At 32.8% G+C, this 26,440-nt stretch overlaps 1 protein-coding gene across 3 annotated transcripts in view; it reads right to left on the bottom strand.

Moving 5' to 3' along the window:
- Positions 1 to 26,440, bottom strand: part of LOC130626150 (ATP-binding cassette sub-family D member 1-like) — a 131,103-nt gene that overhangs the window by 12,188 nt on the left and 92,475 nt on the right. For 2 of the 3 annotated variants that reach the window (XM_057441256.1, XM_057441255.1), the window contains exons 6-8: positions 22,375 to 22,520; positions 19,293 to 19,438; positions 13,307 to 13,391 (exon numbers count right to left, since the gene is read on the bottom strand). In XM_057441256.1, coding sequence (XP_057297239.1) covers positions 13,307 to 13,391; positions 19,293 to 19,438; positions 22,375 to 22,520 — 377 coding nt within the window. The remainder of the gene's footprint in view (positions 1 to 13,306; positions 13,392 to 19,292; positions 19,439 to 22,374; positions 22,521 to 26,440) is intronic. The other variant, XR_008981813.1, reaches the window with a different exon arrangement.

Raw genomic sequence — 26,440 nt, 5'->3', positions numbered from 1 at the left:
AAGTAACCAAAAAGCTGAAGGAACAAGTCTGAAAATAGGAGGACACGTACTTGTTATAATTTCGTCGTCCTGCATTTAGTATTTTTGATAAAAATAGATATTAGATCATCGTTTTTTATGGACAAAGTAGCTAGTTAACTACCCATGTTGAAGAACCGTCCTGACAGAATGTTGCTGAATCTGGTTATTTTACCTGTTAAACTTGATATTTTGTTGTTTTTAGCCTAGAAAAATGTTTTTATTGATAAATGTATTGTAGGAGTTAGATAAATAATCATTTACAATGCTTCTTAAAACTTGTTTTTCGTGCTTGTTTACCTTTTATGCTACTATTTTTCTTGACGACGGGCAATACCGCTCTATATCGGCCCGTCGTCAAGAGCGCTAAGCCAATAAGAATGTCTAAAAAGCCGTATTGCCCGCTTGCAAAATCCAGAAGGTTAACAATACGGCGAAAGAACTTGGAAGCGAGTGGAAGTGACTGACGTCACCTCCCGCATGGTCACCATAGAAAATTAAAATATAAACTAGCTGTTTCCCGTGAACGAATCCACTGTATTCCATTTAATTTATGTAGCAGATATATGTCCATCAAAAAACAAACAATACAGCAGTGCGCATCTTACATCTGCATTATTATATAAATGACCAAAAAAATTGAAGGTGTGCAACAACTGCAGTGTATATGTGACATTTAAAATCTAAATCTACTAAAATTACTGCTCTGACCATCTGACAAATGCGAAAATTATTCGGAAAAAAGTTTTTAAAAGCATTTCAACATACATCTCACCCATAAAATTTAAATCACTCAAAACGCCACATATATACAAAAAAGCTGATCAATGTCAAACACAAATCTCTCTCATTGTATATGTTAAAATCAGTTAGTTTATTGCAAACCCTGCCAAAGGTTGACACAAAATATGAAAAATAAACAATAAATTTTGCCTAAGTAGAAATTTTTATCTAAGGTGTTAAAAAGGGATTTGCAAGGATAAATTATAATGCAATAAAACATTATTTGATATATTGCATACGGTCCTTCCTCACCAAACTTTAGACAAAATGCCAACAAAATAATGGTGTTTAAATCTAAAATTAATAAAGTCCTTTTAGCAATTTGCATGCTGTTTTACCATCAATAAAGTAAACAAAATTTCAAATCTCACATAGTATGCAAATTTTCATAAAATATATATATAAGTCATAATGAGTCATGTTAAACAACAGCAATCAATCTGTATATAAGTTTATTTTATGTCAATTTTTGCACCAATTTTGCAACACAAAATATATACAAATTCTAAATAATACTAAAATCTCTTATTTTGGTCCTTCGCATACCGACGGTCTCCCACAAAAGTTTAATCAAAATGTAAAAAATGAGAGGTAACGACAAAATCAAAGTTTGCAAAATTTAATTATTTCGGTACATATATCTACTGCATATGCCCTCTAAAACAATATTTTAATCCAAAATGCCTAAGAAAGACAGTTTGCAACAAAAATCAGTTATTTCGATAATATTGCATACACTCTTTCCTCACAAAAGCTTCACAAACTGTAAAAAAAAGAATGGTTGTAGGAAGTGCTTCTGATTCAACAAAAAAAGTTTTTTTGACATATTGCATCTAGCCCTTACCCATTAAATCTTACACAAAATTTCCAAAACTATATACGATTTAGAACACATCAAATTTAAATCGAGAAGGATCAGTCATTTCGATATATTGCACGGAGTCCTTCCCAGTAAGAATTTATACAAAATATAAAAAAACAAAGCTTGCAAGGTGTAAAATTGAATTCTTCTTCTGTATATATATATATGGTCCTTCCTCGCAAAATTAACATAAAATGTCAAAAAGGTTCAGATATAACATCTATAACGCAACAAAAATCAGTTCTATCAGTATATGTCATGTCATTGTCTTCCACCAAATGTTCCCCTTAAAGTTTCACAGACACAGCCTGTAAATTAAAAACAACTAAGATCAGGCATTTTGGTCTATTTCATACCATTCTGTTCCAAATAACTTATAAAATGTAAAAATTGAGTGGTAAAACAGAAATTTGCAAAATTCCATTTTTTTATATGCATGTATATTATATGCCTTCTACAACAATAAGTTAATTCAAAATGTCAAAAAGAAGAAAAAAATAGCTTACAAAGAGTATAAAATTTAAATCAACAAAGTAGCTCTTTTGGTGTATTAAATATAAGCCATACGCACAAAAGTTTACACTAAATGTAAGAAAATGGTTGTGTTTAGTAAGTCTAAATTAAGAAAAGTCAGTTCTTTTAGCATGCTGATTAAGGTTTTTGCCCACAAATTCTTACATGAAAATGTCAAAACCACAATTTGAAACAAATTAAATTTACATTTTAAAAATAAGTAATTTCTGAACTTTATTTTCAGAATATTTGGAGGAAAAGAACTTCGCAAACCAAAAAAACCCAGGAAAATGTTTAAAATCTCCAGGGTTAATAACGTTTGATGGGTTTTGTGGGAATATATATACTGGGAATCTTTAGTTTAAAGCTAGCATTAGCTAGCTACAGCAGCTAATAGCTAGTCACTTAAATATAAACTGGAGACTTAGCTAGGTATAAAGAACATGGCTACATATATATATATTCCTAGCTAGCTAGCTAGTTGTTGGTGGTGGTTGGCTTTTATGATGCTAGCTATAAAACATGTCTGGCAACAATAATATAATCAAAACTGAAAATAAAACATGAAAAAACCTTACAGAACCTTGCTATGATTAATTTATAAAACGATGCTCTTCTTCAAATGTTTTTTTAAAGATTTATTTTGAATAAAAGAGTAGAGAATACTCAAAAAGAACAGCCATCTTTTTCGTAAACACAATTTCCGTTTTATGCTAGGAACTTCATTTAACAGTCCGTATGCTTTGTGAATATCTAATACCGTTTCATATGTAGCGATACCTATATATATATGCTAACATAGAGTTTTTTAGCATAAGGGTATATATATTTATATCGTTATTAGCAGCGGGTTATATATTTACACCTTATGTGCGATTTCTATGAAGTACATCCCTAATCTTTTTTGTTAAATTTTAGCGTACAGCCACGTCATAAGAAAGTGACCCGGTAGTTTTACTCACGCAAGGGAATTAATATATAAGATTACTGGACAGTCCAGGATTTTCTAGCACAATTTTCTTACTTTTCCGGCCAACATTGTTCAGATCCCAGGACAATTCCCGGAATAAATTACTAATCATGCTAAATTTCAGGTATTATAGGAATTAAGAAAAAAGTTGACTTATTAATTACTTAAAAAAAATTTAAAAAGCTGTTGTAATTAAAGTATCGAGAAAAAATGGAACGCTTCGAGTTCCAAGAAAATTTCTGTTTTAATAGTGAAAAGGGATTCGGAAAACAACTAAATTCTTCAAACGTTGTTTAATTTTTAGATACACAGTATAATAAAATATTTAAAAAACACAAGCCCATTAAAGCTTTGAAACACAAGCAATCTTTAAGGTGCATGCAATGCATCTTGTAAACCCAATGTACAAAGTTTAAATTTTCCCCAAATATTTCTGAAACGGTAGCCGTTTGGTGCACATAATGTACATAAAATATATGAAAAAAGTGTTATGTTAGCTTCTCCTGGTAATACAGTTTGGTTGACGAGAGTACTTCCCTTGAAGAAGATGGTATTTCCCCTCAATTTGAGTATCTTCTAAATCAAACAACTATATTTTAACTTTTTGGTATTTGCTAAATACGTAAATTAATTCGACTCGAATACCACTTTCGGAATCTATTTTGAGATCAAAACAATACACCATTTTCCACTTTCCCGCATTGGTGTTTTCATGTTTACAAAACACAAAAATTTCGACCAAAATTTTCAAAACAGTAGGGCATTCGCGTATGTTTTCACTGTTAATGGTAAAATGGGGTTACATTGTGCAGTGAGAAATTGCTCTAATGGTAGCTACAAGTTAAAAAAGTTGAAGGATAGGTTTTGTGAAGTGCATCAGACAACAAAAAAAGAATGTTCGTGTAACTTATCTTCATTGATACCGTTTCCGACGATCAAGAAAGATTCAGCTTCCAGAAAGATCTAGATCAACCTTGTGAATCGTTTAAAACCAGGCTCAAAAACTAAGTTATTTGAACCTGGAAAAGATTCAAGAATATGTTCAGCACACTTTAAAGATTTAAAACTAACTAAAGCTAACCCTTATCCTACTCAAAACCTTGGTTATGATGCCACAAGGAAGTTGAGTTCCTTATCACCAATGTTAACACCAAGATCTTCAGTAAAAAATGCTTAATCCTTCATGTTCTTCTAAAAATCATGAAGTCGAAGAAATGGATATTGATGTAAGCAATCACAGTACTAATCCAGCCACTGATAACTGTGAGAAATACCTTTCCCATTGTGGTGTTGATGCTAATGGGGCATCTTCTGTTGTATTAGAAGATCATACAGATTTTTTACAATCACAACCTTGTTGTGGCCATGCTGATATCATAACAAATTAAAAAAGGGTAACGTTAAACTAAGAAAAAATGGGTGATTTGATGACTCAAGTGTCCAAGTTGAGGAGAAAAACAGGAAAAAAATTGAACAGGAAAAAAGTTGAAAAAGGTAAGGAACAGTATAGAACAGAAACATTGTTGACATCTGACAAAAAGTGTAATTTTTACACTAACATTAATTCTTTACAATTATTTCATGAACTGCATGATATAATAAAACCATATGTTCATTACCGTTTTCATATTTGGAAAAAAAAGAAAATCATATTTACCCCAATACGTGAGAATTCCAATGGAAAACGAAAAAAAATGCTCAACGCAGAAGATGAATTTTTATTGGTGCTTATAAAACTTAGATTAGGACTACTATATAATGATTTGACAGATAGGTTTGTTGTGTCAGTTGGTTTATGTTCAAAAATATTTGGACAATGGATCAGCGCTATGTCCCAGTGTTAAAGTCCATAGTTTTTATGCCTGACCAAGAAAGAAACAGAGAAAATCTTCCTGATAAATTTAATACGTTTCGTGATGTTGTTTGCATAATTGATTGCTCTGAGATTTTCTTAGAAACGCCAACAGATCTGGAATTACAATCAACCACATGTCAGAGTACAAACACCATAACACAGTAAAATTCCTAATCTCAGTTACACCAAATTCATTTATTACTTTTATGTCGGAGCCATACACAGGAAGAATATCAGATAAAGCCATTACGATAGATTCTAATTATTTAGACAGTGTTCCTCCTTACTCAAGAATTATGGCTGATAAAGAGTGTGCTTCTAATAGAATTTATTTAACAGTGCCATCTGGTAAACGTGGAACTTCTCAGATGACGCCACAAAAATAAAGAAAACAAGTCAAGTAGCTAAGGTTCCAATCCTTGTAGAACAAGTTATTAGACGGGTGAAGACGTTTCGAATAATAGCAAATGAATTACCATTAACATTGTTGCCTCACACGATATTTGATAATGTGTGCTGCATTGGCTAACTTGAAAAACCCTATTATGAAAATTTGAACATTTTATAGCACGGAATATTTTATGTCATTTTATTCCCTCAGCTAAAACCTGTAGTCTGGTTGTTTAGGTTTTGTATGTACAGAACTAACTTTTGCCTTTTTTCAAATTGCTTCATTATAAGAAACTGTGTCTTCTTTTATGTACAAATATACACACTAAACATTCTTTTAACACATGTATAATTAACACAACTTAAAGCAAGTCCAGTAGTAATTTTTTTTTACTTAGAAATCACAATTCAACTTTATAATTTGTGATATTTGTTTTTTTTTTTACGATTTTTAGTGTTTCGTCTGTTACTATACTAGTCAAGAGAAGTTCTAGAACAACGTACTTTTCCCAACAGAAAAGTAGGTTTGCTTGTAATAAACACCAAAAATCTCTGTTAAACTGAATCCTTTCTAAATGAAATCCCTCTGAAGTGAACACAAAAAAGTCTCCATACAAACACTGCGTTACTGCCATCTGTCCCTGAATTTGGAAATAATATTCACTACTTGTTCGTCATCAGTACAGATAATCACGAAAGCACTACTAGATAATGGAAGCCAAGGAACGTTCGTTCACGAAAACATCTTGGAGGAGTTGAAAGTGCCAACAATACCGACAACGATTTCTATTAAAACAATGACAGGTGAAACGACTGAACGATGCAATTCAATCAATAACCTTCAAGTATCCGCTGTTGAGGATTTGAGCAAAAGGCTTAATTTACCCAGAGTGCTCAGCAGGAAATTTCTACCTGTTGATAAGGAGGAAATACCTACGCCAAATATAGGCATATTGATAGGTGCCAATTGTCCTCGAGCTCTCGAGCCTATTGAGATTATTCCAAGTCAAGGAAATGGACCTTATGCCCTTCGTTCAGTGCTAGGATGGTGTGTAACGGGTCCGATAATTTCTAAAGGTTCACGAAACAGCTCAAAATATGTAATTATGTGTCAATTTCTGACGATAACGTGCCAACTCGATTCGTTCTTCAAGATAATATGAAGGAGCATGGTTTGGCAGAAATGATGCTTATGATGTTTCGTCAGGATTTTAGTAAAAATACATTGGCTGGAGAACCTGAAAAACTTTCATTGCAAGATCGAAAATTTCTAAAGCTGATGGATGAGAACGTAAAATTGGTAAACAGACATTATCAACTTCCGTTGCCATTCAAAGATTCTATGTGTGAAATTCCAAACAATAAAAGTTAAGCCATTAAACGAGTCCATAGCCTCAAACGAAAGCTTCAACAGAATCGATTAGTTCTGAGTATGACCCTCCCATTTTTTTACCAGCCAAGCAACTCCTACAACAACTTGCAGTGAACGAAAAGATTGGGACGATGACATCTCTCAATAACAACAAGCAATATGGGAACAATGGAGGAATTCTTTACCTCTGCTGAAAGACATAAGCATACGACGTTGCATTGTTCCGGAATGTTTTGGTAAAGTTTGTGATGTTTCACTTCACTATTTCTCTGATGCTTTCACAAGTGGGTATGGGCAAGTATCGTATCTTCGACTAGTCAATGATCAAGGTGAAGTTTATTGTTGTTTCATGATGGGCAAGGCAAGAGTCACACCATTAAAACCAATTACTGTCCCACGTCTCGAGTTATCTGCAGCTAACACATCAACCAAAGGGAGCTCAATATTAATCTATCGTCTGAAGTTTCCTGGACAGATAGCAAATTTGTGTTAGGCTACATAACAAATCAGTCAAGGAAGTTTCATTTGTTCACGGCTAATAGAGTACAGGCTATTCATGAAGCTTTCAATGTTGAACAATGGCGTTACGTTCCGTCTTCTCAAAATCCTGCCGACGATGCATCACGTGTTCAAACAGTCTTCAACTTTATAAAAAACGACCGTTGGTTATCTGGACCCAAATTCCTACTCCAATCTTCAGTCAAGTGGGATACAGGTGAAACCTTCGCAGTTCACAGTGACGACGTTGAAGTCAAGAAAGTGAAAGTAAATGCAGCTACTTTAAAAAAGGACCTACCAAATGAAGGACTGAAAACCATCTCAGAAGATAAAAACGATCCATTCCAGAAGCTTTTCGAAAGAGTTTCCAGTTGGTATCGTCTGAAACGGATCATTGCTACCACTTTGACATGGATATATAAGAAGAAGATTGACGTGAGTGTCTTTGAGAAGGCTGAACTGGCCATCGTCAGGCTCGTTCAAAGAAGAGCATTCAAGACGGATATGACATGCCTGCTAGCGAACAAAAGGAAAAGAAATTTAGGTTCTCTTTCTCGTTTTAGCCCATTCGTGGATGAAGATTCTATCATACGAGTCGGTGGGCGAATTGGAGGATAAAGCATCCAATCATTTTGCCAAAAAAGCATCCTATTACAGAATTGGTGATATCACCACAAGAAGGTGCAACATGGTGGTCGAGATACAACGTTAAACGAGATACGACAGAGAAGTATCATGATTGTTAATGCAAGTTCACGTGTTCGAAACGAAATCTTCAAGTGTGTTACATGCAGGAAGCTTAGAGGACGATTCGGTGAACAAAGAATGGCAGACTTACCTTCAGAGCGATGTTCGGAAGATGCACCTTTCACGTATTCAGGAGTGGACATGTTTGGTCCATTTTTGATCACAGAAGGAAAAAGGAACTTAAACGCTATGGCGCTTTATTTACCTGCTTCTCTGGTCGAGCCATTCATTTGGATAGTACAAACAGTCTCGAGACAGATTCTTTCATCATGGCCCTCCGCCGTTTTATTAGTAGAAGAGGGGATGTACGTCGATTACGATCTGACAATGGGACGAATTTTGTTGGTGCTTCAGCAGAACTGAAGAAGGCCGTTAAAGAAATGGACCAACAGAAAATTGCTGAATTTCTTCTCAGAAACAACACAGATTGGATTGGTTGGGACTTTAACACTCCCACTGCAAGCCACGTGGGCGATGTCTGGAAGCAACAAAGAAGATTTTGTCGTTGCATTTTGTCGTCACTACTTAACAACCACAGTCATAGTTTGAATGGTGAATGCTTTCGAACCGTTCTCACAGAAGCGATAGTTAATAGCAGACCTTTGTCTGTAGAAACTATTAATGACAGTGACAGTCTTATTCCCCTACCCCTAATCTTTTACTGACAATGAAGTCTAAGATTGTCATGGTACCACTTGGGGAATTTAACGAAAACGACATACAGTAGACGACGATGGAAAAGAGTGCAGAATTTTGCAACGCAATTTTGCAGTTGGCTATGTAGTGATAAATTAAAGAAGATGCTCATCAAAGAAATGAATGGCGTCTTGCGAGAATTACAGACGTCCATTCAAACGACGACGGTCAAGTGAGAAGTGTCAACACGAAACGCATACGAACGTCCGGTTTCAAAGATCGTATTGCTGCTAGAATCGCGTGAAAAGAAAGTAAAAGATCGAATCCCCGATGAGGAGCCAGAGGAGCCGAATCCGTTATGTATTTGAAATTTATATGATAGTAGTCAATTTTGTTTGTCAAGATATTTTTTATATCTTAAGGGGAGCCAGGTGTTCCCGCATATAGAAAGCTTGTGCGCACTTTTTGTCACATAACTAGTCGATAAAGCCCGTGGAAAATTCCACTTAGGCAAAAGAACAATGGAAAAATAGGTTGTTTTAAATTTTTTTGCTGACGTCAGCAGTACAGATACAAAAAACATTTGGTAAAATTAGTTCATTCGTTGCCTGTAATAAGTACAGGTTGAAACACTGGTCAAAATAATAATGTATAGAATCGTGTTATTTTTGCGAATGCCTAAGAAGATATAGGGGTTTAAAAATTTTGCAGACGTCATCAAAGTCCCGTGAAAACACTCTTTTTTAAAAAAAAAATTTGTATACACGTTGCCTTTATCGTATGATCTTGGAACGCTGATCAAGAAAATGTATGGGATTATGTACTTTTGAAAAAACGGTTGCAGAAATATTAGGGTTTAAAGGTTTTTTGATAACGTCATCAACCTGTCCATTCCGAAACGGACTTGGGGACCCAGGTTTAGGAGAATTCCCTAGTTACCCACGCGGTGAAAAATCATTGACATCACCACCTTGTTTCCAAGTTATTTGGCCTCAAAGTTTACAGTGCATTGTAATGGCTTCACTAATGTTAATATACTTTCCTTTGACGTCAATATTATTTTAACATTAAAGTTTGGTAAATTACAGAACAATTTTATAGGTGATGTTTTATAGACTTTATCAAAGAAAACTGTGAAGAACATAATCGACTTTGCAAAAGTCACAGACAGACAGACAGGCAGGCAGACAGACAGACAATAAGAGATAACATTATTACTTAAGCTCACAGAACACTCATCTCATTGAAACAAAATTCCAGTAGAACCCATGTACAAGACCAGGCGAAAAGCTTGAAAGGAACTATTATTTCTTGAACTCACAGCTAAATGGGCCTAACGTTCAGGAATTAGTAATAAGACATATACAAAGTTTTATAAAACATAGCTTCATGCTATCAGAAATTTCAGGATTTCTTTATATATATATTTTGTAAGCATAACATTTCTTTCTATAATAATATGAAGACTGTGTGTGTGTCTGTCTGTCTGTAACAGGCATAGTGAATGTGTTCATTTTTCCTTGATGCTGCCGAAAAATACATGTCTAATATGATGAATTATCTGACGTTGCGGCGCGAGTCAATATTACAATTTTAACGTCAATATCTTATATTAAATTAATGATGCCATTACAGTGCACTTAAAAATTTGAAGCCAAATAACTTGGAAACGAGGTGGTGACGTCAATGATTTTTCACCGCGTGGGTAACTAGGGACAACCTAGGACCAATTTGGGTAATTTTCCCAAACCTAGGTCCCCAATTCCGTTTCGCAATGGACGGGTTGATGACGTCACCAAAAAACTTCAAACCCTAATATCTGTGCAACCGTTTGTCAAAAGTACATGATCCTATACATTTTCCTGATCAGCGTTTCAAGATCTATACGATGAAGGCAACAGGTATATAAAATTCCGATAAAAATTTTTTAAATGTTTTTGCGGGTCTCTGCTGACGTCAGCAAAATTTTCAAACCCTTATATCTCATTAACCGCTCATCAAAAGCACATGATCATATACATTTTCTTGATCAGCAGTTTGAGCTCTACAGAATAGAGGCAACGTGAAAACAAGGTTCTAATATTTTTTGTGTGGATCGGTTGCTGACGTCATCATAATCCGAATGACTCATTTTTTTCATTTTTATCATGCCTCAGTGGATTTTTCCATGGGCTTTATTGACCAATGAACATATATTCATAGGGGGATGTTAGGGAACTTGTTTTGATGAATTCTTGTATTTTTCGTTATGGATATTTTAATTAGACAATATTTTCATTTTTTACCCATACTGTATGAATTTAGCTTTGTGTAATTCTGTAGACATAATTTTTGCGGAAGCAATAGTTTAGCTTTCTTTAATTTCAGCCCTTTTAAGTTGAGGACGCTCTCCTAAAATGCAAATATATAAAATAAAACTTTAATTTCTTTAAGCTTTATTCAATTAATTATCTTGAAATGGAAAACCTTCTCCATCGTAATCAATATGCTTTCAGAGCAAGAAAATCCATCAATCTGGCAACCACATCTTTTACTGATAGTGTAAGGCATCATGTAGACAGAGGAGAAACTGTCGGAGCGATTTTACATAGATTTAAGTACAGCATTTGATACAGCCATATCAAACTCTTGTTAAAGCTTACTGCTTATGGTATATGGGAAAATGATATTTTATGGTTCACTGACTACTTGTTTGGACGTGAACAGATTGTTGTCTATAATGGAGTACTTTCGGGAAAGTTGTTGGTGTACCCATGGTACAATTTTAGGTCCGCTGTTGTTTTTTGTTGTACTTTAACGATCTTGCTGACAACTTGAAACATTCTGAAATCATCAAATACGCCGATGATACTGTTTTGTTCTGTGGAGGAAAAACACTCGACATTATTGAAACAGAACTTAATCATGACATGGATGAAATATCGAGATGATGTTATGATAACGAACTCATCCTTAACATGAAAAAGGGGAGAACTGAGGCAATGTTGTTTGGCGCACCTCAAAAACTGAAGAAACTAACGAAACCTTTATGCATCAAGTACCGTAATCAAATTGTCAATACAATTACTCATTTATAAGTACCTTGGAACCGAATTAAATACGTCGCTCAACCTCAATTAAGATTTCAACTTGTCATACAAAAAACCGACATCTCGATTACGTCTTCTACTTAAAATTCGACCATTACTCACAGTTTAAGCTGCAAAAGCAATTTTTCAGACTATGATTGTACCTGTGATGACATACAGCAGAATAACTAACCTTAACTTGACGTGTACTCACATCAGTCGATCGATGATCATGCACGAAAAATTGTATCATCCGTAAACATTTGTTCGATCGAGAATACCATAAAAAAGAACTGTTGTTTTCTGGTACGAAAAAGTATGGAAAGTATATTATGTGAGTACTTTAATGACTATTTTGTATTAATGAACCACGGCCATAGCACCAGAAATGCGAATTCGTTGCTATGACTTCCTGCAATTCGCACGGAATATGGCCGTAGTGCATTTAGATTTATGGCAAGTAAAATATATAACATCTTGCCAAGAGAGATTTCAAACGATAATAATATAACTAGTTTTAAAGAAAAATTATCTAGGCATTTTAAGCAATTTATTTTTTCCGAACTTTATTGCGGTTCTTTGTTTTTTCCTCTTTTTTTTCTTCTGCGACATGTTCTACTCACTGTTAATCTTTGGCTGTCTAGGCTTTCTTTATTTTCAGTGACTCTTTTTGACTTTTAACATATACACACATATTAATTTATTTGTTTTTAGAATTTATTATATATTTTTATATATAACATTGTGTTTTGAACACGGTGGTAAATTTAATGTTTTCAAGAATCACGCTTAACTGAGTGACCATCGCATGTAGAGAAAGAAACTCTAACACACACACAAGGCGCATTAAAATATAGATATACAATATTTTTTAATGCCCTGGGTTTATTCGGAAGATATTAAGCTTCACACAAATTTAATGCAAGTGTTGAGTTAGAAATGTCATAATAACCCAATCAATTATTCGATGCGTATTTGATTGTCGAAAATCTACGCTTGCAGCATTTCTACATATTTTTCCACTTTTGTAAAACTAAAATTAAGGAGATTTGAGTAAAAGAATCTACTTTTAGGGTAGATTTGAGGAGTTTTGAGGAGGCTTTTTAAAACTGAGGAGATTAGAGGAGTTTTGAGTAGGCGTGGCAGGCCGGTGTGTGCATCACTTGACAAGATTATGAGGTGACGAAATTATTATAGTTGCTACACATTTTAGCTACCTGGCACTTTTGTTTGCTTTGTGTTTCTATAATAATAAGGGTATTTTTTTTCCTTTTATTTTGGAACACGTGTAAAATATATAAATTTTCAAGCACTAATTCCCTACTCATACAATATACATATATATTTATCGCATCCGTCAACAATAGTTTAGAGATTGATAGATCCTGCCTCCTACAATCTGCTAAACATGGCATTTCCCGCAGATCTAACCTCACTTCTTGTGTTCTTTGTTCCTTCTTTATACCAGGATAGCGCTGTTATCGCACCGTCCCGGTATGAAAAAGGATTTTCTTGTCTGTTATGTTATAAAGAGATTCCAACATTTTCAATAACAGGACTCAACTATATAACCAAAAAAGTCTTGTATGCTTACTTATGATAGAACATTCTTGCCATGCCCATTCTTTGTTTTTCACCTCCAGATAATACATCCATCCAATCATTTACGCTATTCCAACCTAAATACAGCACCATCAAAATGTATCATTAAACGTAACCCTATGAGAGTTGGTTTTTTGGCGCTACACGGGGGTAGGAGGTGTGCATAAAACGAGCACGGGCAATATATCCTCAACTTGAAATGCTCATCTTTTAAAACCTGTTACAATGATAAAATAAGTAGTCAGGATTAAGTAAATAAAATTCTATCAGTCCTTATGCTCTAATTGCTGTCACCAGTTGTCAAATATGACCTTTTTTGTTGAAATTGTGCAAGCTATGGCTGTTATTAACAAAGTAATGCTATTTCATTATATTGCAAAACACCTGGTTTATAAGTAAAAACAAGACGTTGCTCTAAAATAAAGAACAAAGAAGAATAAAGTCGCAGCAAGTAAACCAGGGTGGGAAACAAGTGTTAGTGTAAAAAAAAGGGTGGGAAACAAGTGTTAGTGTATGCTGAAAGATCTTGGATACTTAAAAAGCATTTAAAAACAATGATTGTCATTAATTCGCCAGGTTAAATATTTGTAACTTTACACAATCAAATCTTAAACTCGATTAATCGAAAAGTAAGCTACAAGTTGATTAAAAGAGGAAAATATATTTTTTCTAAAAGCTAAAATCTGGCAATATTTTATTCGCTCAGAAACTTCTGACTAAAGTCAAAATTTTGTCTCAGAAAAAAAAAATGTGTATGTAATAAAACTTGGTGTCAAAAAGAAACCAGAAATTCAGACGTTTAAGCTTTTTACAACCGGTAAAAACTTTTGATCGATATAACCATATATTTAAATCAGGGAGGTATCTACCTCCATGTTTATATGTAGCTGGTATGTATTTTGTAACATACATTAGAAATACATTCTATAATTGTGTATAATCTATTACCATGTTTTCTAAACAAAATCTTAAAGCAATAATAGTCACCATCTGAAATGGTGTGAAAGTTCTCACCAGTTTGTTTAACGAAAAAGTACACCACACTTTCATTGAAAAAGAATTTCTTCGAAGAAGTATGTGTGCATTTCATTTTTAAACTTCAAACCACTATTACATTTTCTAACTTTCTCTAAAAAGAGACACTTCGAGTATAGTTACACTGCAGAAATTTTGAATCTATAATCATCACCAGTATTACACCATGCAGTAGACTCTTTATTTATGAACGTTATATAAGAGTATTTGCAGCAATAGCACAAAACGACCCAAGCAAAACGGAATTAGTTGGAGATTTTATTGAAACATTGTAACCTTATCCAATCACAAACAATAAAAAATTTTTTTTAAAAAGTGAGAATAGCCAAAATGCTTTCTGGCGATCCTGACAGTTACACAAACGATAGACAAGCTTTGAAAGTTGACGAGTTTGGTTTGAAAATCATGACTTGAAAGTGGCTGGATCCTTTATTTGATTTACCCAATATCAACTTAGCTTCACCTCTCATCTGGTTTATTTTCTTAGCCAACGAAACTTGGGAAGATATATTGGGGTTATACTGAAATCAAACCTTGGCTTCAATAATTTAACTACTTCCTTGGTTGATTCGAAGAACATACATGTTACGACTGGCCACCCAATTGCAGATTTAGCTGGCCCACCAACGTGATGCATTTCGCCGTATTGAGCGATAACGTAGAGCTGGATTATTTTACAGTTGAATCAATCAGCAATTTTCTGTTAAGAATAGATGGGTGTAGCCAATTTATATTCTGGTGAAAACTCTCTAATATCACCCATTAAATAAGCTCACACAGTGCCACCTCCAAAAATGTTAATTGTATTTTTTGTCATCAGACAAAAAGAGTGCTAGCTTCTTTATACTTCAATATTCCTAAGTGAACTGTCAAATGTTCATAGGATTGGTAAAGCGATTGAGACTTGTATCATACAGGGGTTTTAAGTTCTCAGAAAAATTCACAACAGCTTTATCAAACATTCTGTAAACTTGATGTATTGTGCTTCGATATTGTTTAAGCTGGTTTCGATGATAGATTATTGATGGAAGCAGATTAGAATTAAACAAGACGTATGATATACGCAAACAACCTCGCGAATAAGGCTTACAAAAAGCTGTCTATCAAATTGTGATTTTTGTTACGAAGTTAGACACGACATATTTTGCTATTCAGGATAGGCAATAATATTTGTTACGCACTACGCAATTGCTTTTAAACTGACTGACAGGAAGAAGAAAGACCACAAGCCCCACCTAAAAATTTAAGAAATTCAATAATTCAGTACCCCCCCCCCAAAAAAAAAAAAAAAAAACAACAAAAACAAAAACAAAACAAAAAAACAACAACAACAAAAAACACACACACAAAAAAAACGGGGAATAAGAAAGTCACTCAGTGAGAAAAAGCAAAATAAAAAAAGAATAATATACAAGTAAATCTTAATTGTTCGAAAAAGAAATAGCTGCAGTTTAAAAAATATACCAGAACTGTCACAAACCGCAAACTTCGATAAAAAGAACCTGTGCACTTATATCGCGGAGACAAATAACAAGAACGGAATCAGAAAATTTATGTTCTTTCGAAGTGTTTCCAAAATTCATATTTCACTATGTTGGCGCGTCATTAGCGTAGCAAAAAGAATATCGTTCTCGTCATTATTTATATATGGTGGAGCGTATTCGTTTTTCTCTTACGTATTTTTGTGGAAATTTTATATTTCGCAGACTACTTTCCAGGCATTTGGGGAGACCTTAATTCTTAATTCACTTTTGAAAACTTTGGTGGAAACACCTTTACTTTTCCAGTTAGTTAAATAAAGCTTTGGAACACTGATCTTATCTTTAAAAAAAAAAAAAAAATAGTTACCAAGATGAGATTCGAACACACGACTACTCCCGTGTCGGTGCTCAGAGACGCAAAAATTTCCATTCTTGTAGGACACATTTGCGTTTTAATACAAGCTCACGAGCTTGTAACAAGCTCACGAGCTTGTAACAAGCTCACGAGCTTGTAATGACATTATATGAAGGTAAGATCTGCAGGGTGGTAACAGGTTCTTTCCATTGCCATTGACATGCTCTTGGTAAAGTACTGAAATTCGATTGTGGTAACCTAGTCGTGATTTAAAGGAAAGTTGTTTTTAATTTAATTATTTATATTCAGCATAACCCTCTGTATCAACAAGTATATCCTAAAGTAACTTAAAAGTTGCTAAACAAATGGTAAATAGCTGGTTAGCTAGCTAACAAATTATTCAGAAACTGTGAAGCTTGAAATTTATTTCTAAAAACTTCATTTCATCATTAACAGTACATATGCAAAGTTATATTACATTGAAAACTCGACGTGTCCCTGTTTTCCGTGTGATTGCTAATTAAATACGGCTCTGTAATGGCTTTTATTCGCACTATTCTGCTTCTAATTTTTTACATTTTTTAAATTTCTAACCCTCGAGTGTTTTACTAATGGATTTTCGCTGCTTAAATCAGCATGCTTCACCTCTATATATCAGTGCATGTTATCTTTTATCTTCATAAGAAAGATTTGAATGGTTTATGGCGATTTTTATTCTTCGTAAGAAAGTCTTTTAATCATTTCTTAATAAAATATAGCGATGTAAAAATTTCGTAATCGTTTAACATTTGTAAAAAAGCTTTTTAAAGATTTTATATATAACAATATAACTGCGTGATTTTGTTTACAGCATAGAAAATTTAACTACAACGTAGAAAGTTTTTGGTATGCGATATTATTTTTTATATGCCGCATAAAAAAACTCAATGAGCTTGTTGAGAAAAGTATAATTACGGCGTAGAACCACTGATTTAAGCTTCAATAATGTGGAATATGGCTTATTTATGCTGTATTTTCAGCGTAAATTTTAATGACTATTCCAAATTGCAAAACATGTCACACACAAATAGTTTGGGGTAACTATGTGGGTAGGATTCAAATCAGCAAACTTACCTGCTTAAAGAACTTTATACACAATATTATTAAAAGTAATTAAAATAAAAATTCTTACAATTCTTACAACGAAAAACAGAAACAAAACAAAACAGTTTTAGTATATAGACGAACAATAGTCTACGGAAAAGCGGGGAAACAATAGTCTTGAAAATTCTTACGTTCGTTGCATAGGAAAACAAACACAGCCAAATAGAATAAAAGTCAAACACATTTTGCTCAAGAAAAGCTGTTTAAAAATAACCAATATTATTGTTTCAATTATAATTATTAGTGCGACTACCTCTGATACACATCAAACTCGAGCGCAGAATTAATTTTAATTTTAATAATTTTATAGCATTCTCTGCTTTTTCTGAACGACAGTTCGTATCTGTTACATTGATATGAATTTTGACCATTGCGCCAACCAGGTAAGCAGTTTATAGATCCGTATAGTAAGCAATTTAATTTACCTTCTTCTATATCATAATACTCCAATACATCTGTCTGTCTGAGGACCAAAGTAGACCAGTTTCTCCTTTAAAAAACGGGGAACTTTTACAGACAGTAATACCCCCTGTTAGCTGTTTGAAATCGCTAGGGAATGGTTGTGTAAGATAAAGGATACGAGTTTCTTCTAGAAATTAAAAACACAGAATCGAATTTTGGATATGGACTCTTCTAACTGAGAAATCTGTGTAGTGGTACAATTTTGGAGGGCCCTTTGTGACCTTTTATATCTTCAAATGATGTGCATTTGAAAAGTATTAATTTCTATACGTTTCTATATTTAGGAAATATTTCATAGCATTTTAGCCATCTGTAAATGTTAAACAAACCAATTTCAAATTTTGGCTATCAATAATCAAGAGCTAGCTAGCTAGAGATTTTTGTTTAGTTTGGTAGAACAGCTCCAGAAGGTTTTAAACCCAGCTAACATATTTTATTTCTTTTTTCTGTTTAGCTACCATAATTTCATATTATGGTTAATGGTGTACGTGTACTTAGCTAACCTAGCAACAAGTCACAGATGCGCATTTATAATCTTTAAATATTTAAGGATCCTTTGGAAAGCCATAATGAATTGAATGGCGATTTTAATGCCGGGCATTAGCCCTACTAATATTGTGTCGCGGGATATGAAAATTTGCCTAATTATTATTTTGGCTTTAAAAGATAATGAGAAGGCCATGTGCTTTGTTATTTTTTTAGCATATGCACACGCTTTGAAGAGATAACTTTGCTAAATAAATTTCACTACTTCCTTGTTATTCAAAATCCACTTTTTTCTTCGAAAAATGGTTAAAGGAAGTACAGCTATTACAAAACTATTTTTGATGCTAATTCCTTAACATTGGTCTAAAAGCACCCCATAACAACTTTCGAGTCAACAATCCTCTTTGTACTAAAGTTATTTCATTTTTGATATTCATAAATATATTGATAAATTCCTGATGAAATATTTCGATCGTCTGTCATATAATATGTCAACTGCTTGACTTATGCATCAGAGAAACTATCTCATAAAAAAGGAAATAATAAAAAAAAATTGTGGAGAGACATACATTTTGCACTGCCACATCAGGCCTTGGCTAGTTGTTATATTAATTCATACGTTATAAAACTTTTTGTAACTAATTTTAAATGTAACCGGCCTGTTATCAATTTTTCAAGCATTTAAGTGAACATCTTTGACCAAGACAAAGAAGACTAAAGGAGGCTTTAAATGTCAGCCATGATCAACCTATTACATCATCAAAAGAGCAAAACGACCTACAAAGAGGACGACAGCTTAGATGACGGCAACAATACAGCACTAGAAAAAGTTCCACGTCGAATTTATTAAGAATATGGCGTTCAAAAGGGGTTTCACCCGTAATGTACATGCTCAGTAAAGTAAAGACTTTGTTTCCAATAAATTAAGCAACAGCCAGTGAAAAAGCTTATTCTTTTTTAGGTTTTGTTGTCCGTCATCAAGATAACTTATTTAAAAATGTCATGCTCCATTTTACCTTTTTCGCGGGCAACCACGTACTTTAAATAAACAGTATCCAATATTTTCTCCAAGTCTGAGTCTGCCCAACCTTTCATCTTCATATCGCCAACAGTATCTGGATATATTACTTGATCACGTAGACTCCCTAAAGTCATGTATGGTCTAAATGTAAAGAAAACAAAACCCCAAATTGTTTTACAATATTACGAGATATAAAAGTCTGATATATTGTCTATAGGATGATAAAAATATGATTTTTTCTGTCATGAATTTACTTTTTTGTTTTCCACTAAAACAGTTGAAACACCCCCAAGTTCTATGTTTCTTCTTGTTTAAAGGAAACTAACGATTGATAACAATATCAGCTTAAATTGTTCATTATAGTGTGAATATGAACTATATCTTTTTTTTATATTTGTGAGTCTTTGTCACGTATTGTAAATGAACGATGCAAGAAAAGGCTAAACGAATAAATTGTATGGATCTTGTGATTGTCTGAGATTAATTTACATATTTTTTGCAGAAATAAATATTAGTTTCACTGTTATAAATAATTTTAGGTGCGTCAATTACTTTTAAAATGTGTGTATTCGAATTTATTATGAATTTTTTTTGTGTTAATTGTGTATTAAAACAACTTTCAAGCGAGTTGTTATTTGCTAGCATCTGTGCAATATACCATGAAAGGTGAAACGGATTGTGGGTTTCTAAAAAATTATAAAAGTGATTTTGTGAAAACAAAAATACGGTCTCAAAGTTTTGGTACTTTGGAAGTAGTATTATTTACTTACCTATCTTCGCATGCTATTAAATTCTTAGAAATTACTTTTTCTATGACTATGAAGAACATGTGTTTCTAACACTATCTTGTTTAAACATGCGTTGGGGTTATACAATCAAGGTTAACTAACAATTAACTCAAATTCCATGCAACAATGCTCGAAACTTCATCCATCACCGTACATATCTTGTTAAGCTATGTACGCTGTGGGACGTCACAAATCAACAGAATATGTGCAAACCAAGTTGACTATTCTTCGATAACAGTAATGACACAAGAAAATGCAAAATTTTAAAAAATGCTATGCTGTATTGTTTTAGTTTATTTATTTAATTATTTAAAAATATTTTTTTACAATATAGCCATGCAAAAACTAGACTAGTAAGAATAGTTTTCCTTAGTTCTTAACTTTTCTCGATGGAATAAACAAACAGACTCACTCAATTTAATGTTATGAGCCTACACGTCATCGTCATCGTTATTTTTTGAGAGACATCAGAGAGAGCGATTATACATGCTAAATTAAGTTGTTACAAATCTGCTTCTTTTGGAATGAATGAAATTAAGTGTTAGTAAATTTTAATAGTTTGTTGTAGGTCTACATTAGTTTTGAGCTGTTATTGTACTTTTAACTGGCGCTACAAAATTAATTAGTAGTCGTAGTTGGAGCAGCAGCAGTACATCATTAAAGTAAATCACTAAAGCTGATTTACTACAATACGATAAGTATGACAAAAAATTGAGATAGCATCAACCCCTTTCCTGCTAACTCCACAAGGCCACTTTTTTATTACAAGAATACGCTTAACTTTGATGCTACTAATCATGACTTTAGGCGGTGATACACGATTCGATTAATCAAATTCGATTTGTCGAATTCGACAAATTGGATCGTGTATCATGTAAAAATCGTATGCTTTCGGCATGTTCAGACTTGTCCAATTCGACTTTTAAAAAGTCGGACCGGTTTAACTTTTTCGATTAATCAAAAGGTTTTTAACCAATCAAAATGCTTCAAATTTTGTACATCATATGTGCATTTAAAAAATGTGAGTTTCTACATGAAAAAAAAAATTAAAAACATCTTGTCTTTAAAAAGGAATTTCACGACGTTTTTACCAGTGAATGGATGTTGCAAGAAGCAGTCTGGAGCGTATTAGCACAGGATATCAGAAGAAATTTAAAATAATCTTTTTGCTTTAACCTAAATTCGTTTAATAATGTATCACACACTCCTAAATTAGATGTGTTAAACAGCCTCTGATAATAAACCTTGCAAGCTAACTTTTTCTCTTCCACTGTACTAGTAAGACACCTAAATTATTTCGTATACATTGCTCACCTACAACATCTTGATTAGTCTTCCTTATTTGTCTTGCTATCTTAAACATCACATTATACTGGTTTTATCTTCTCAAAACATCTGGAAATCCGCTCCTCTCTGCTACTGACTTTGCCTTATACACTGCAGTACGAGCATTGCGCTTAGTTTCTTGGTAGATATTTTGACTAGCACTTGCCTTCCATGCTTTTCAAAGTTTCATCTTTCCCTTTATACACTGATCAACCTCCTAAGTCCACCAACAGGTCTGTCTATGTCAAGCTGGTCCTTTCGTTTACCCACAGGTATTGTCAGAAGCTTCTAGAAGATAATTTTTCAAAGTAGTCTATAACATTGGCCGTTCTGGTCCAACTGTCTTGCTAAAATCTCTCCCTTCAGCTTCTAAATTCCTGGCGGGGCCTGTAATTTCTTTAGGCTTTCTAAACACTCTTCAAGACAATATCACGAACCCGCAACCTATGATGGGACACACACACACTTCCCCTGATATAACTTCCACATTTACTATCACCTTCTTGTCCGACTTTCTAATCAAACAACTAACCCATATAACCCCCTTTTTTTCCTAATGAATGTTGTTTTGGAAGCCATCATGTCATTTGTCGTTTTAAACTCAAGCAATCTCTGTTTTTTCTTATTTTTACTTCAATTTATATCCTCCATGCACATTTATAAATTTGCTTCTTTCCCAACATGACTGTTAAAATCGCCACCTACGACGCCAAGCCCATTGTCTCCAAACCTTGATGTTACTGCTATTAACTCATCATAAAACTTATCCTTGTATTTTTCACTTAGTCCACAATGTGGAGCATAAACTGACACAAAATACAATGATTAATTTAGCGACTTACCAAAATTTCAGCTGATAAAAAACAGTACTTAGGTTATATGCAACAGTTACAATACAACTATTTTCTACTAACTGATAAAACAAAGAAATATTCTTAGCGTGAAATAATGTTCTGCACTCACCTCTGAGGAATGTAAAACATATCTCTTGGGTATGGTATTGCTAATTTACCACCATACACTGGCCACAATCCACTCAAAATACGAAATAGGGAGCTTTTACCACAACCATTTGGTCCAGTAATTAGAAAATGGTCACCAGTACTTATCTAAAAATCAAGTATAACAAAAATGGTACAGTGGAAGTGCTGTGGAAGAATTCATGTGACCACCTATCTTTAAATTACACGCTATTTCATCTCGTTTTCCTTGCGAACAGACAGAATTCGGCTACTATTAAAGAGATTCCTTTAAACTCGTATTACAAAAATGAAAAAAATAGTGAGCAAGACACAACACTTATTTTACACATCATCGCATATTATAAGTATTCCTTAACGACACAGTAATCATTTTTTTAAAAATAATTTGCAACTAATTTTTTACCTGTTGTTTCTGTACACATCGCAAAGAAAAAAGTTGAACTAGATTCTACTTTCTTTGGAAAGGAATAGATATGAAAATTTACCATTCAAATGATGTAAAAATTTTAAGTACACATCTTTAAAAGTTTTTCTGTTCCTTTTCGTTCCGTTCCTTGAAGTCGCAAACAACCTTTATTCCTTAACTTTTGAAACAAATTATACACGAAGTAATCAAATATATAAATGTTTTATACTTCTTGCATACAAATGTGAGTTATTTTGCACATATTCACAGCTCAAAAAATAAATAAATATATAAAAAACTTTTTCTTAAATTAAAAACTTAAAACTTTATCGTAATGAACTTTACTTTTTCTAATGCTAACTAAAGAATTAGTGTTGCTACTTTTGTCATGCTAAATTTCTAATAGTTAAAGCGTTAAATTACCACTTTAAATAGCAGATCACACTATCTGTGATATTTGGAGCAAGAAAATGAATTAACGTGAAAGGAAAACTCCAAACTTATTTGATGTCGCTGAATTTACTCCTTTGGAAAAAAATTAACAATTGGAAATAAGTCTACTATTTATTATAGTGTGAATAGTATTTTTTTATCTTTGTTAATATTGGTTCTCCAGATTTTAAGGTCAAATGCCATTACTACTATTAATCTAAATATATTACCTAAGAATAGCAAGGATGTATAGCAAGAACAAGAAAATATTAGTGCGTAGTGAGGTATAAATATTAATAAGCAAAGAATCACAAAAATACGCTGATGCTGTTATCAAGGATCCGTCAACAAAAAAAACGTTGTTCAGAAATTGGTTGTTGCCTCTTTTGATACAGCTGAAAACACTAACCAAAATTATGTTTATGATTATATGCTTTTGACGAACAGTTAACGTGATAATGAAATTTAAGTGTTTTTCATGACAGCATCAGTATTACACTAAAAATAAAAAATCTTACATTGAGGGTGAGAAATAAAACAAATTGAGAAATTAAACAACAAAACAAAAACGAATCGACATGAAATAAGTTTTTTTGGCATTATGGATATTGTCTTTACACGTAGGATCTTTCTTTTTATAATTTAAATCAAGAAATCTCAGTCATTTTGGTATGAAGTCCTCTATCAAAATATTTAATTCAAAATGTCAAAAAAAATTGTTTAGGAGGAGTAAACTTTTCCTCAGTGTAACAAATATGCACAAAAGTTTACAAGAAATGCCTAAATAGAACGATTTGTGAGGACTTAATTCTAAATGAACAAATTATCATTTCTTTCCGAATTTTGCATATTTCGCATGCCACAAAATATTATATGATACGAGTCAAAAATTAACATGGGTTTTGTGACATTTTGTGGCAATGAAACAAAATGATACCACGGTGTAATTATGTGGGCTACATTAAAAATTAAATGTGGTTACAAATGCCTAACAGAATACCTTAATATGAATTTTAGACTAAAAACCCCAAATTGTTTCATTACAGTCGTCGCCAATTGACAATAAACTAAAAAACCTGTTTTTTTTAAAGGATTGGTTCGGTAAAAATTAATTCTTCAATATCAAGGCTTTTTCAAAAAAAAATTGAGATCAGCATATGTTGATTACTCAAAAAACATATTTTCTTTTTTGAGAATGATTTTCATTGTTTGTAAATAGACCTTTCCTTTTAAACGATCTCTGTGTTCCTGACGTCACGGAGGCAGATTCTTTTAACAAGACAAGTTTGTTTACAGCAAATATCAGTGAAAACAGATGAGAAAAAAGAGAAGTGTTTTAAAAGTAAATAGATATTTTTGGTGTTTATATTTTTTAAATTTACAATACCTTAACAAGTCTTTTTTTAAAAAGCTCTTTTTGTTCTCAAGATATTCACATTTAAAGAATTTCAGATTTAATTATGCTGCATAAATTATGATGTCATATTTAAGTGATAGCAAATTTTGATATTTTCTTCCATCAGCAATTTTAGATCTGTTAAGGGAAGTGCATTCAAACTTTATTAATGCATATATTATAAAGGTCAATGGAATAAAATTATTTTGGTAGCGGATAAATGCGATTAACTAATTTACGAAAAACTCAAGCAGAATGTAAAAATTCGCTGTGGAACATAAGTAATTGAAGTTTAAGCAGATAGTGGTATACTACACAAATTTCAAGCTTTTAATGACGTCACAGAAAAAGTGCTGATATAAGCTAAAATTTATTGTTGCCATTTCGTTTCTTTCATGACGTACTAGTGTGTCAAGTTTGATTTAAAAAGCCAGTCAAAAGTTTTTTATTGAAAAAAAATGATTTTTTTTATATTTTCAGGATAAAACTTGATGTTAGGATGTATATTTGTCTGGAAAAAAAGAAATGATTGCGTTGTGTTTATGGTGATTTAGTAACTGTAAATGTAAATATAACGTTTCCAAAAATTACAAAAATTACATGCTGAGGCTGGGAATTTTCTTAAAATTTTGAGGCTCATTTTCTTATAAAAAAACACGTAATTACTTATGAAATAAAATGTAGCCTCATCCTAAAATTCAGTTGAGGCTATCAAGAAAAGAGAAAGCAGTTCTTCATGTTTGTGTTGCGGTGTTAACTAGTGGAACATCTTTATATTTCATGCCCTCAAAGACCTACTAACGTTTCTCGTTAAATATTGTCATATTTTTTAAGTTTGTTATGCTCTCGTTTGCATATTTCCTGTAGGCAAGTAAAATTTGCCAGAACTAAAAAAAATAAAAAAATATGACAATATTTTTTGAGGGCAAGTGCGATAACTAGTTTATCATATAAACGAAGCATAAATCATTGTAATTTGAAATACTTGATAGATGATTGTTTAATTTTAATCACGGTTTACGAGATTGAACAGCGAAAAAATTTATTGCAATATAATATATGTGATGTGACTTTTAATTCATAATAGATTTTTTTAATTCATGATAAATTATGCGCGAGATGGTATATTTTAAAAATAAAACAAAGCTTGTTTATATCACGCCTCAATGAAATTAAATGAAAATAAATTTTAGAGTAATATATTTATATTAATTCAATAAAAGTTAGTTGAAGTAAAACCAGTGATTTATCATGTCAATTCTTAATTTCTTCTTCCCTTGTAGTGGAAAATCGTTCCATATTGCCTTTATCTTGCAAAAATATTTACTTCATAAGTACCGCTAATGTATAAAAAGTTAAGTTAAACAATCGAATTAACTACAAAACTTCCTCAATACGCTATAGATATAACCTCACTAACCTAAAGTCACAGTTAACTAAAAATCTCTACGGTAGAGAGCACTGGCACTTCTCTTTGATGACTATGTCGAAATAAAAGAATAATTGAACTGTGAATATTTATAATTGATTGTTAGCTGGTTCCGCCATTTAAAACAATAACTTTACTTCTACTATTTCAGCCAATCAGAGAAAAAATATCAGTTATTTGCATTGATGAATTGAAAAATGAGTAAAAATTGCACTTGGTAGAAAATAAAAATATAGTATATATTTCGTGTAGATTAGCCAAACATAGTGCGAGAAAAACTCTAACCATATGATAATAGTTCTTAAACAACAAAGTTAACGATGAAATGACAAAAAAAGAAAACACCACAATGGCTTTACAACAGTGCAAGCCATTAGCGAAAA

This window comes from Hydractinia symbiolongicarpus, chromosome 14 (assembly GCF_029227915.1).
Source record: "Hydractinia symbiolongicarpus strain clone_291-10 chromosome 14, HSymV2.1, whole genome shotgun sequence".
Classification (NCBI taxonomy): domain Eukaryota; kingdom Metazoa; phylum Cnidaria; class Hydrozoa; order Anthoathecata; family Hydractiniidae; genus Hydractinia; species Hydractinia symbiolongicarpus.
This window is presented reverse-complemented; position numbering and strand designations above follow the sequence as displayed.